The following is a 14,371-nucleotide window of genomic DNA, read 5'->3' as shown; positions in this document are numbered from 1 at the left end:
AGCCTCCCGCCCGTGACGGAAGACACAAAGACACACTTCCGGACCTCACCGCGCCTGCCTTTCCAAACCCGCCCACTCCTTTTCAGCAGCTGGGCACAGCAAATTATACTTCTCACGTGTCCCTGCCGCTCGTCAGCACCTTCAAACATACCTTCCTGCTCGCTTGTTTTTATAATACTGACGTGCAATATCTTATAAGCAAGACAAAAAACCAAACCAGAACAAAACAGAAACCACAAAGAAAAAAGACAAATACTGTAACGTATGTTTAAATTGTTGACCTTAATTCCTGTCAAAGGGAGTCCAATTCACGAAGTCCTTTTACACCTCTCCGGTCACCTCTTAGGGCACTGCCTGCTTTCTTCTAGCAATCTTAGTGTTTCAGGTCTCATATTGAGATTTTTTTTTTATCCACTTGGGGTTAACTTTTGTATGGAGAGATAGACACAGCTCCTAACTTCATTTTTCTTTGCATGAACACAGCTTTTCCCAGCGCCATTTGTTGAAGATGCATTCTTTCTCTACAGTGTGTTTCGGCCTCTTTTCGAGTATGAGATGGCTGGAGTTCTATGTGCCCATGCTTGGCTCTTCTAACTTCTTCCATTCGTCTACAAGCCTGGCTTTGCGCCAGTCCCATATTATCCTATGACTGCAGCTCTCTAACGAATCTCAAGTCTGGAAAGGCAATCCCTCTGTATTGTTCTTTGTGTTCAGGGTAGCTTTGGCTCTCCAGGGTCTTTCCTGGGTCCGTATGAATTTTAGGGTCTTTTTCTATTCCACGAAAAAATGTTATGGGTGTTACACTGATCTGTAAATTACCTTTGGTAAGAAGGTTGTTTTCACAATATTAATTCTACCAGTCTGTGAACACGAGTTGTCTTTCCATTTTTCTAGTGTTTTCTCAATCTCTTTCTTTAGAAATTTAGAAAAAAAAGTCTCACTGTTGCCTTGCCTTGCCTGGAACTCACTCTGTAGAACAGGAGGGCCTCCAACTCACAGAGATCTGCTTGCCTCTGTTCCTGGGTGCCAGGATTAAAAAGGTTCCCAATCATGCCTGGCTCTGAAGTTATTTTTAAAAATCAAGCTATGCATGATAAACAAAATCTACAGTCCTAGCACTTGAGGGAGGTAGAAGGAGCGGAAATTGCAGGTTATCCTTAGCTACACAGTGAGTTCAAGACTAGCCTCAACTACCTGTCCACAAACAAAAACCGAAAAATCCGCCTGCACATTGATGCACTAGCTATTTACTTTCAAAACTATTCCTTTGTTTTAACTGGTGAAACTCAAAGTGATCATCCTAAGTATTCACACTTAATGATGTAAGTCTTAACTTTTGTTCTCTACTTCATTAAACTGTTAACATTTAAAAAAAAATGATTCAAAACACTGGGAGCATGCCATACCCAGACAATCCTAGCATCCACAGGCAGAGGCAGGAGGATCTCAATGCAAGGTTAGTCTGGGCTAAATAGCAAAACATTGTCTCAAAAAAAAAATTTTTAAATCCTACCCATAATGATCCACAGTGGTTCTCACGAATGTTCTCAGTTAAGAGGCATGGCTCAGCCTTTCTGGACTATCCACACGCTATTCCAGCCTCGTTTCCATCAGAACAACTAGATAACAAGGGTGTTGCTCTTAAGATAAAAGTATTGTTTTCAATTGGTGTAAAATGCAGGGATATTACTGTTCCTGCTTCCCCCCACATCCCCACCACTGCATTCTTGTCTCCCATTGGCAGAATCCGAGACAATGATTCCAGCTGGAATGCTGAGCGTAATTACAGCTCTTAGAAACTGGCACCACAGCAGTCTCCACGTGGGCCACTTTCGATAAAAGTACATCCTTCAGGTTTCCACAGATCTTGAAAAACTAAAAAACAGAACTATATGTTAGCATCCATAAACTCTCTGTAAATGAAAATGTTTTTTTTAATGGCTTTAGCTGATTTTCAAAAGAACCCTCCTAACCTAAAGTACATCAATTTGCTCAGTTTACTAGTATAATTAAGCCTATTTAAGTATCTAAATAAAGAGGCTTTCAAATTCTACAAAAACACACACAAGAAATGGCTTGCAGAGCAGCAGCTAGAAGCTAGTCAAGGAGCTGCAGATAGAACAGGGATGTGTCAACTACCCCAGACACCTTCAGTGTGTGTGTCCCCTTTGCTCAAACCCAGTGCCGTTGGCTTAATGTCGTCACGGAGAAGAGCGGCTGCAGCAGAATGGCAGGACCTGACAAGTTCAGACATTCAAACCTACACAGTTTTCCCCTTGCACAGATACGGCCCCATGTATTGCTCTACCCACGGCTTCCCAGTCTTTGTGTTTTAAATTGATTTGATAAACTGTGGGATTAAAGCATCTGAAGGGAGGGAGGAAGGGATGGAGGGAGGGAAGGAGAGGGAAAGGAGGAAGGAAGCAGGCAAGGGAGGAAGAGAGGGTGAGAGGGAGGAAGGGAGGGACTTGCTGGGTCTGATCATGTTCGCCTATAGTTCTCGCACCTCAGGATGCTGAAGCAGAAGGATTGGAGGCCAAGAACTGGAGACCAGCCTGACAACATCACGAGACAAAACCTGCTCAGTCTCTGCTTAGCAGAATACACAGATATAAACAATTTTTGATTTTTTTTTTTAAACAAGGTCTAGCCAGGTAACCCAACCTAGCCTCAAACTTTGATGTTCCTTCCTTTCTCTCCCCAGCGCTGGGACCTTAAGTCCAACAAAGGTACCTTTAGGCACCCCTATGCACCACCAGTAAACAAGGGACTAGAGGCAATTCTCCAGCAAATCCTCCTGGTCTCTAGATCCTGTTTGTTACTCTGATTCTGGCATGGCTCCTGTTTCCCGCTAGTTAATGGGGCAGCCAGAACGTGAGCATAATCATCAAAACAATCAGGAACATGTGAAAACAATGGAGACAGAAGCCTTCTGGCTCTGAACTCTGAAGGGTTCTCAGCTGGAGAATTACTCTGGGTTCCCGGGCATTTCTATACTAGCTGACAACTACTGACAAGGACTCGTTCCCAGAGACAGACACAGAAACCAGAACTCACTGACACATGAACAAGTCCAGAGAGCGACCACAACTGTCTTCAAATCAGGACAAAATTATTTTATGCCTCTTCCATGAGGTATTTGTTACTTATTTTTCCATCTATTCTACAGGCATGGATTGAGCATCAAGTACCTGCTTTATGCCAGGCCTCGAGTTTGACTCTACAGGCTCAAGGAGACCAAAAAAGGAAAGTACGTGGCAGAGGCACGTGTGGGCAACAGCAGCCGGTCACGAAGGCTGGGTGTGATAGTGTACACCTTTGATCCAGCAGTTGAGAGGCAGGGGCAGGCAGACCTGGACTATATAGCCAGGTTTTGTCTCAAAGAAACAAAGAAGCATATGCTGGGCATATCCGTGTGGCCAATGGGATGAGAGAGGAAACTGTATACAGATACCACATTCCTTTGCTTCACTCACAAGTCAACCCAGTGTCTAGGCAATGCAGGGCTCAGGCAAAGCCCATGGGACTCCTTTTGGTTCAGTGGGGCAAAAGCAAATCAGGACAGTTCCACAGTGGCCTCCATCACCACTGCGTTCATGCAGAGCCTCCAAACTGTGCAGCTAGCATCTACCAGGGAAGCTAGCTATACATAGTAACGACAGTGCATCCTGAAACACGCATTCGGTTGCTGGTATGAAAATAGCTCAGAGTTTCTTTTCTGTTTGTTGTTTATTTGCCTATCTGTTTGATTGTTTATTGAAGCAGGGTTTCAGATAGCTCAGGCTGACCTTGAACCCCCTATGCACTCTGAAGAGAATTTTGAACTTTCTGCCACCTTCTAAATGCTGGGATTACAGAATGGCTCAACAGGTAAAGGTGTTTACCACCAAGCCTGAAAAACTGATTTCAATCCCCAGAACCCACATGGTAGAAGGAAAGAAAGGGTTGACCTCCACAGGAGCACCCTCCCACACCGTGTGCACCATAAATAAATGACTGCAATCTAAGAAGAGGAGGAGAAGGAAAAGAAGGAAAAGAAGAAGCCAGTGGCAGAAGTGCTCACCTTTAATCCCAAGGCCAGCCTGGTTTACACAGTGAGTTTCAGGATAGCCAGGGCTACTAAGTAGTGAGACCCTATCTCAAGAAAGAGGGGGATGGAGGGAAGAGAAGTCACTGAGGCCTGAGAGGACGGTTCAGTGAGTAAAGGGACCTGTCACCAAGCTTGGAATCCACAGGGTAGAAGGAGAGAACTAACTCTCAAAAGCTGTCTTCTGACCTCCACATGTGCAGCCTGGCATGTCCACATGTACATGTTCACACATGTATACACAACAGAAAATGTAATAAATAAACAAACAAACAGTAATTTTAAAAAAGAAACTGTTAGAAGGAAAAATCTAATTCTTGAAAAGTTTAGTATTGTTAAAGGAATATTATATCTTAGAGACCCCTTAAAGATGCCAACTGCATAGAAAGCCATCAGCAACAGGAACCGTCAAGGCAGCTGGAAAGAGCTCCGTAGGACATTGTAGTATGAGGGCTGGCTTGTTGGGGTTTCTGTCCCACCCAGTACCCCAACAAGCCAGCAAGTCCCAAGGAAAAATCACGCACAAGACTCCATAAGGTTATAAACTGATTGGCTCATTAGGTCAGGCTACTTATTAGCTCTTATAACTTATGTTACCCCATTATTCTTATCTACGTTAGCCACATGGGCTCATTACCTTTCTCAGTGTGACAGCTTACATGTTGCTTCTTCCGTGGTCTGCACAGGAATGGCAGAGGAACCTCTCTGCTTCCCAGAATTCTCCCAGTCTCTTTGCTCCACCCCTACTTCCTGTTTGGCTTTCCCGCCTATACTGCCTGCCTGGCCAATCAGCGTTTTATTAAAATATGATTGACAGAATACAGATAATTCTCCCGCACCATTTCCCTCTCTTTTTTTTTTAAACAAAGGAAAAATACCCATAATCCATTTGTTGGGAATGTGGGCGTAGTATTTCAGGCTACTTCCTGCTGGTTGGGGGCGCTGATAGTCTTAAGGGGACCTAAAGAAAATTTAGAGTTATAGTCAAGTCCTGACTGAAGTATCCTGGGAGTCTTGATCATCTCAGGCAGCAGTCTTGAATCAGTTCTGGATGTAGAACTCTGTCATCTGGGCCATCTGTTCCTGTCGATTTCTCAGGTGGCCTCCCTTGGTCAAAGATGATTTTTCTTAACTCTGAATAAATCCATAGCCTCTCATTTTCTGTGGAAACAAAAGCAGAATCTCTTCTCCAAAGTAACATACCTTTTGACTTCAGTTTTGAAGCCAAGGTATTTTCAAAATGTCTATCTTGGGTTAGTTCAGCAGCATTTATAAACAAATGTCTTTTGGTGACTGTTGCTCCTTCCTCAGCATTCAAACAATTAAAAGAGAGCATAACACACAGTATCAAGATTCTCTGTGTATTTTCCATCTTTATGCAGCTTTATTTTACTTCTATTTCTTTTATTTTTACTTTTACTTTTTGAGACAGGCTCTCTGTATATCTTTGTCCTGGAATAACTCTGTAGACCAGGCTGTCCTTGAACTCAGAGATCCTCCTGTCTCTGCCTCCCCAGTGCTGGGATTAAAGGTGTATGCTACCACACCTTGAACTCACAGAGATCTGTCTGTCCCTGCCTCCCAGGCATTGGGATTAAAGGTGTGCACTACCACACCTTGAAGTCACAGAGGTCAATCTCTACCTCTGTCCCTTGAAGTCACAGAGGTCAATATGCCTCTGCCTCCCAGGCATTGGGATTTAAGGTGTGTACCACCACACCCAACTATTCTCTTTTTTCCTTTTTTTTACATTAAGAACTTTAACTTTTAGCCTGCATATATTTTTAACACACTGTAAAATATTTAGAGGTTTTCTTCCTCTTTGAATCTCTCTTTACTGTATATCTCTCTTTTTCTGACCACATGAGCCTTTAATTTACTAAGCAATATGGAGAGCAGTGGCTTTGACGGCTAAATCCTCGTGGCTGAGGTACCAGCCAGAGCTATGTTTACTGCCACAACTCTATGGCGTTTCAAGGTTCTTGCTAGCAAGCAAGCTGCAGCATTCTGCTCACAGACCACACTCAGTCGGACTGCCTGCCTGAAAGAGTCAGAGATTGCCCTGGCAGGACAGCCCAGAAAGCCGGCATTTTAAAACAGCGCAGCGTTTTTCCTGCTACGACTGAAAACCGAAAAGCATGCGTTCAGCTTTTCATCAATACCATTTAAGTGTTTCGCGGCAGGACCTCTTAAAGGAGCTACAAAGTTTTGCAGCTAAAGCTGAGTTAGGAAGCCTCTCTTAGATGAGAGCATTTGCTTGCCTCTAGCAAGCAGAACAGACCCGAGAAATTGCTGCCACCAAGAAACCATGCAATGTTGTTATTTTGTTCTAGAATTACTTCCCAAGCTGTCTCAAGCTTTATGTGGATACAGTTGCCCCACGTTGGGCGCCATATGTAGTATGAGGGCTGGCTTGTTGGGGTTTCTGTCCCACCCAGTACCCCAACAAGCCAGCAAGTCCCAAGGAAAAATCACGCACAAGACTCCATAAGGTTATAAACTGATTGGCTCATTAGGTCAGGCTACTTATTAGCTCTTATAACTTATGTTACCCCATTATTCTTATCTACGTTAGCCACATGGGCTCATTACCTTTCTCAGTGTGACAGCTTACATGTTGCTTCTTCCGTGGTCTGCACAGGAATGGCAGAGGAACCTCTCTGCTTCCCAGAATTCTCCCAGTCTCTTTGCTCCACCCCTACTTCCTGTTTGGCTTTCCCGCCTATACTGCCTGCCTGGCCAATCAGCGTTTTATTAAAATATGATTGACAGAATACAGATAATTCTCCCGCACCAGGACATCTTTGAAGAGTGGGTGGGATTAAATCATTACAACCATGATGCTCTGCCTGTCATGCCCTCTCCTCCATGAGGGAGTGACCCTTCTCAACCCTCCTAGCAGGAACCATCCTGCAGAAGGTGGCACTTAATACTGGGTTTGGTTAAATTAATGAGTGAATATATAAATCAGTAAAAATATGAATGGCAGAAAGACAGGGGCGGAAATGTGGCCAGGGAGCAGTGGGGAAAACACAAGGTCTCAAGTTCAGATCTCTAGCACCCATGTAAAAAGCTGGACGTGGAGAGGGAGCATGAGGAAGCATGCCCCCGTAACCCTATGGCTGGGGGCAGAGACAGAGGGCTCCTGGGGGCTCGCCAGCCAGCCAGTATAGCCAGTCAGTGAGTCCAGATTCAGTGAGAGATCTCATCTCAAAATACAAGCTGGAGGACTGGCGAGATGGCTCAGTAAACAAAGGCCTTTGTTGTTGAAGCTCATGATCTAAGTCTATCCCTTGGAAACCACATGGCGGAAGGGAAGAACCAACTCCTACAAGTTATTTTCTGACTCCATGTGTTAACCCACCCCCAATGCAAAAAAAATAAAATATATTGGAATTTTCAAAAGTGCATTGCATTAGTCATCTGTACTTCATATGAAAAATAAAAGATGGAGTGCCATAGAGGAAAACACCAAATGTTGGCTGTGCTGGCTGCTTTCATGTCAACCTGACACAAGCTAGAGTCATCAGAGAGGAAGGAGCCTCACTTGAGGAAATGCCTCCATCAGATCCAGCAGTAAGGCACTTTCTCAATTAGTGATCAATGGGGGAGGAGCCCATTGTGGGTGGTGCCATCCCTGGGCACCTGGGTTCTATAAGAAAGCAGGCTGGGGAGTCGGAGAGGGGGCTCAGAGGTTGGGAGCCCTGGCTGCCCTTCCAGAGGTCCTGAGTTCAATTCACAGCAACCACATGGTTGATTACAACCATCTATAATGAGATCTGGTGCCCTCTTCTGGCGTGCAGGCAGACATGCAGGCAGAACACTGTATATGTAATAAATAAAGCTGAAAGAAAGGAAGGAAGGAAGCGAGGGAAGGAGAAAGCAAGCAAGCAAGCAAGCAAGCAAGCAGGCTGGATAAGCCATGGGAAACAAGCCAGTAAGCAGCTCCCCTCCATGATTTCTGTAACAGCTCCTGTCTCCAGGATCCTGCCCTGAGTGAGTTCCTGTCCTGACTTCCTCTAGTGATGAACAGCAATGTGGAAGTATATAAGCTGAATAAACCCTTTCCTCCCCCAACTTGCTTTCTGGTCATGGTGTTTCACTGCAGCAACAGAAACCCTGACTAAGACACTGACCTTTAGCCATTTCATACACACATACACATGCAAACACACATACATACCACATATACAGAGAGCGGGAAAGAGGGAGAAAGAATGAGAATAAACTAGATTCGTTGGGTCTGCCTCTAGACCCGTCTGTCTCTGTCTCCCGAGTGCTGGGATTAAAGGCGTGCGCCACCCCTCCCGGCTCACAGCTCATATCTTTACAGCTATCCTCACATGTGCCCCACACAGAATTACCATCCCCACATAGAAAGCACTGTTCCTAACTGTAGGTGCTACATTTTCACACAGCTGCCTGCACATCATCACACAAACCAGAGCGTCTTGCTAAAACTATGATGTCGCTGGGTGAGACGTTCTCAGCCAAGATCGTCCCAGATCCACCATGGCTTATGCAGTCCATCGTTGAGCAAAATACTGATACGTGGAAAGTGACTATAGCCGGACACCCGAGCTGAGCTTCCTTACAAACAGGCTATAAAGTCTCCTCCCAAAGGATGAAAATACCCAGGGCTTGCATGGCCCTGATTAATGGAGAACGAGAATCGAAGGCTGTTTAATTCTCTCCCTCCCTGACTCCAGAAACGCTTGATTTGGCTGTGTAAAAGTAATTCTAATTATAGTGATTTACATGAACTACTTATCATTTATGCCTAATTACCTCCCAGCACAATAACAATTATGCATACATTAAATGTGTCAGATTAACCTGGTAGTAAGTTTTATTTGGTAACAACGTGTCCACAAGCTCTCATTCCTCACAGTCCACTGCTCCTGGGGCAGAGGCAATGCTCTGAACCTCTTCAACTGTTTACTAGGGCCAGCGTGGCCAGGGGAAGGAGGGGCTCCATTTCAATGTGAGAGTGCAGGACTTGCCAACATTTTCTTGGGACTACAAGGAAAATAAAGGAAAGAAGTGTACCAAAAGGAACCTTTCTACATCTGCCCGGAGAACAAACTCAAAGTCCTCAAATCACGAAGAAAGAACTCCACCAACATCATTTGAGAACTGAGAAGTCCAACCACTCAGATTTCCTCTTTGTGATAACCGGTAGATTTTCGTGCCTCCCCCCACCTTTTGTGTTTGAAAGAAATAGGTCTGTAGCTTCTTCAGTGCTCTTCAAAAACGTTCCCACGGGTTTCTCAGGTTATGTCATAAGTCAGAGTCCTGGGCCAGAGAGACAGCTCAGTCAACAGAGTTCAATCTCCAAAAGTCACAGAACCCACACAAAAAGTCAAGCTTGTTCCTCTGGGTCTGTAACAGCAACAGTAAAAGCAGTGAGAATCACATGTGCTGGGAAAGTGGAGCCAGGACGACAGAGCCTGAGGGCCCGCTAGTCTAGCTCATAGGCAAGCTCCAGCGTCAGTGAGCTATCCTGTCTCAAATAAATAAATAAATAAATAAATAAATAAATAAATAAATAAATAAATAAATAAATAAATAAATGCAAGTTGTTGAAGTCACTCAAGGGGAATTCTGAGTGCTTGTGAGAACTCCCCAGGACTACAAGAGAAGAGTTTTGAGCCCTCAGTCTCTTCAAAAACAGGGAACTGTTCTTAGAACGTGCTTTTCTGTCCCTCCCAGGTGTGGTGGATAGCAGAGCGTCTACTTCAGATTGTTCATTACAATTGGCTATTGCTATTTGTTTATATGCTGTTATGGAAAAACATGGTTTTGCCATGTAGGGCTTGACCTTATGAGTGTACATTTTGCTCATGTGACTTTCTAACCCTCAGAGGGTGAAAAATTGTCTGATTCTCTGAATAAAGTTGGCTACTGCATGAGACTCAGTTTTGGGCCCCACCTTGCTTTGGGCCCCATTCTTCCAGGACCACAGCCAGCTAGAGCAGAGTAGTAAACAGAGTGATTAAGGAAGAGAGTCAAACATTGACCTGTGTCCTCCACACACATGTGTGCATGCACCTGTATGTGTATGTATGTGTGCATGCATCTGTATGTATATGTATGTGTATACACACAGAGAGAACAAAAGGGAAATCAATGACAGAGTCAGTGCAAGCTATATTTGAACATTTGTGTTCTGTTAGATCATGGAGAAAATTCAGGTATAAGTCTGCCTTGCTTGGTTTTTGTTGTTATTGATGATATGCTTGTTTATTTGTTTGGTTTTGTTGAGACAATGTCTCATATAGCAGGAAGCCTCAAACTTTCTATATAACTTCCTTAACCAAGCACAGATCCTCCTGCCTGTGCCTTTAAAATGTTAGGAACTCCAGAAGTATGCCACAATGTCCACTTTCAGTTGCTTTTGTCTCATAATGACATTCCTAGGGCAGGCTACCATTTTAAAGCAAAGAGGTCTAATTTGCTCGATTTTGAAGGCTGGAGATCAAAACTGATGGTCCAGGCTTTAGTGAAAGCACGGGTTGGCGCCTCCCCACGGATGAATGACGTTGTCCCAGAAGCACAGGAGAGGCACAGTTTCCATCAGGAAACTACAGCAGCAGATGAGGCGTGCTTTGGTTAGAGAGCACTTGTTTAGCTTGTTTCAGAACCAGAACTGGATGCCTGGCATCAAATAGCCAGGCACAACAGGGCAAGTCTATGATTCTAGCACTCATTGGAGAAAGGTAGGAGGATCAGAGAAGTAAATTCAAGGTTATCATCAACTACATACTGAGTTGAAAGCCAGCCTGTGCTACATATGACCCCGACCCCTTCTTGGGGCTGAGGAGATAAACTACTTCCTGCAGAAGCGTGAGGCCCTGAATTCAGAACCCTACCACCCAAATAAAAAGCAAGGTACAGTGGTGTGCCCCTGTAATTCCAGTACCTGGGCAGCAGAGGCATGTGGCTTCTTACTGGATAGACAATCTAGCCAATCTAGCCAATCAGAGAGTTCCACAGTCAGTGAGAGACACTGTCTCCAAATCAGTGGCGGGCCAGCAAGAGAGTTCAGTATGTAAAGGTGACTGCTGCCAGCACAGATAATCTGAGTTCAATCCCCAGAGCCCACATAACAGAGGAAAATCAAACACCACCACAAGATGCCTCTGGCTTCCAGATGTACACTGTGACGTCCAGGTGCCCACACAGTCATTCATTCCCTTCCCCATCTCTGCTCAAATAAAAGTGAGAAGGGGGAGGTGAAGAAGGAAAGTGAGAAAGGAAGACACAGATGTTCTGATTTCGACCTTCAGTCTAGACACATACAGATGAACGGATGGACACACACACACACACACACACACACACACACACACACACCCCACAAGTGTATACAAGGGATCCTATCTCAAAAAATAAAAATGAAACAAACAAAAACCCTAAGGCAGAGAAAGATTTGGCAGTCAGGATCACCCTTACCACTCTGGCGAGAACAACCCCAGTCCCCCACAAGGGAAGTATCCTCAATGACTGAGGACCTCGGCAGTTCTGCCTCTTAACAAGCCCCACCACTTCTCAGTGTGGTCAAAGACACACGCGTTTTTGTTTTGTTTGCCTTGTCTTGATTTTTAGGAAAAAGAAGAAGAGAAGAAATTGAGGGTAACTGAAACACTCCACGTTCCAGGAGTTGTAGAAACTAAACCTTATGTACCCATGGCCTCAGTGGACCCAGAAAGTGGGCCAGAGAGAGCATCCTGAGAGGGAGAAAGATGGCTGAGAGCAGGGAAAGAGGTCTCAGCAAAAGGCAGGGCTTGGAGGTGTTTTCTCAGTCATAAGAAGCCCACAAAGAACGGGACACCGTGAAAGTCCCCAGGAGAGGCATCTGCAACCCACCAGAGTGTCCCTTAACAAAGCGGACCTACTTTCAAAGGACTAAGCTGCTGAGACCTATCCCGCCCGACCCTATCTCATCCTACCTCTGGCTCTCAGAGGCACAGCAAAGCAAAGGAGGAGAGGAAACAAGGCCACATGCCCTTCCCACCACCTTCCAGGGTGAGGCTTGAGGACCAGGATGGATGGGGATGGGGTGGAGGGGTGCATTTAGTCAGGGCTACATGATTGAGTAACTATGAAGATAAGAGAACTCTAAAGAACATCAAAAAGGCAGGAATAGGGATCCACCAAGCTGAGGCAGCCTCAGGGCTGTCTGTCCCTCTAGCACTGAATCCATTTAGAAAATGTAGGCCCTCACCTTTGAAAAGAGGCCCTCTTCCTCTACGCTGTATCCTTTCAGGTCCTCCAGCAGCTTCTGCAAACACTGAATGACTCTTCTTTGATGTCCATCATCCCGCAGTTCCTGAGCTTTGATCAGGAAGTCATAGTGATCCAGGGGTCCACGGCAAACAGCAAAAGCTTTGGAATGGGCTTCGGAAGCGGCTGTTGGGCGTCCATTTTCAGATGTCTGGACTGTGTAGGCTATAAACAAAAACATACAGAAGTTTAGACTTCATCCATCCATCATTCATTCATGCCTTCATTTAGACAAGGTCTCAGGTGGCAGCTGAATTCCCTACACAGCTGTGGATAGCTTTGAGCTTCAGATCCTCCCGCCTTTATCTTCCAAGGGAGTGGGGGAACAACAGGCTATTTGGTCCTTGCCCCCAGTTCTTGTCAAGAGTTCCTAAAACCAATTCTCAGAATTCCAAGTAGGGGATGGAGAGATGACTTGGTGGTTAGGAGTTCAGGTCAGACTCATTCCTAGCACCCATATGAGGGTGCTGCCTCACAACTCTAACTCCATCTCCAGAAAAAAAAAAAATCTGATGTCCTCCTCTGGCCTCTGAAGGTACTGCACTCAAGTGACAAATTCACACATAGTTATACACATATACATATAATTTTTTAAGAATTTAAAAATTTAAAGGGGCCAGGCATGGTAGTACACACCTTTGCTTTCAGGACTCAAGTGACAGACATAGACAGAGTTCTGTGAGTTTGATACCAGCCTGGTCTACACAGCAAGTTCCAGGCCAGTTGGAGTTATAAAGTAAGACCCGGTCTCACACACATAGAAAGAAAGAAAGAAAGAAAGAAAGAAAAAAAAGAAAGAAAGAAAGAAAGAAAGAAGGGAGGGAGGGAGGGAGGGAGGGAGGGAGGGGAGGGGAGGGGAGGGGAGGGGAGGGGAGGGGAGGGGAGGGGAGGGGAGGGAAGGGAAGGGAAGGGAAGGGAAAAGAAAAGAAAAGGGAAAAATTTAAGCGGACCGGAGAAGTAGCTCAGTTAAGAGCATTAACTCAGAGTGTCAGTTCCTAGCACCCACAGCAAGCAGCTCCCAAAGATCTGTTACTCCAGTTCCAGGGAACTCAATACCCTCTGGCCTCCATAGGCACCTACAAACACATGGTGCATCTAAACTAATGCAGGCATCCATACATGCACATAAATAAAAACAATAAATTAACCCTTTTGTTTTTATTAACATCTTTTACAAAAGAATTCCATGAGTGGTGTGTCTTATGTTATCACAGTGATCCCCTTCTGGTTTGGACAGCTTCAAGTCAGGGGTGGTGGCCACACGGATGGAGCAAGTAGAAGACTGAATTCCAGCCCCTTGCACAGAACTCTGAGGCGGGCAGGAGGACTAGAGGCTGATTTCCTAAGCAAAGAGACCTGAGCACTTCGAGGTCACTGAACACAGCTAAGTGCCGAGAGGGTGGTGTGGCTGCCTCATGATCTCTTCTTTTACACTTCCCAGGGTTAGACCTTCATGATAAATGAGTCACGAGCCTGAGTTATGTGAGCTATTCTAGATAATTACCAAACCCGAGGTGGGAAAGGTTAAAGAAGTCCTTGGATCTGTAGCTTGCCAGGCAGAGGTATGGGGAACCAGGGAACTCATTTGTGACTGACATATGAAGGGGAGCCACTTGGTTTTCACTTGGGCATCTGCTCTTCATTCCCAGTAGACAATGTCAGCATTGAATTGATTCCTGAAGTTGTAGTTGATATTGAAAGCTTTTAGAAGTCGGGCGGTGGTGACATACACCTTTAATCCCAGTACTCAGGAGACAGAGATACGTCATCTCTGAGTTTGAGGCCAGCCTGGTCTACAGAGAGTTTCAAGACAGTCAGGGCTACACAGAGAAACCCTGTCTCAAAAGAGAGAGAGAGAGGGAGGGAGGGAGGGAGGGAGGGAGGGAGGGAGAGAGAGAGAGAGAGAGAGAGAGAGAGAGAGAGAGAGAGAGAGCGAGCTGGAGAGATGGCTCAGTGGTTAAGAGCACTGACTGCTCTTCCAGAGGACCCAGGTTCAAT

At 45.3% G+C, this 14,371-nt stretch overlaps 1 protein-coding gene across 5 annotated transcripts in view; it reads right to left on the bottom strand.

Moving 5' to 3' along the window:
• Afg1l (AFG1 like ATPase) overlaps window positions 1-14,371 on the bottom strand; it is a 156,575-nt gene that overhangs the window by 120,741 nt on the left and 21,463 nt on the right. For 4 of the 5 annotated variants that reach the window (XM_085690825.2, XM_085690822.2, XM_048425158.3 and 1 more), the window contains exon 2: window positions 12,315-12,538. In XM_085690825.2, the coding sequence (XP_085546951.2) occupies window positions 12,315-12,538 (224 nt within the window). Of the gene's footprint in view, window positions 1-12,314; window positions 12,539-14,371 lie in introns of those variants that run through there. The other variant, XM_085690830.2, reaches the window with a different exon arrangement.

The sequence above is a fragment of the Myodes glareolus genome, chromosome 1 (genome assembly GCF_982192425.1).
Source record: "Myodes glareolus chromosome 1, mMyoGla1.1, whole genome shotgun sequence".
NCBI lineage: Eukaryota > Metazoa > Chordata > Mammalia > Rodentia > Cricetidae > Myodes > Myodes glareolus.
Note: the sequence above shows the minus strand (reverse complement) of the source record. Positions and strands in the feature narration are given on the sequence as shown.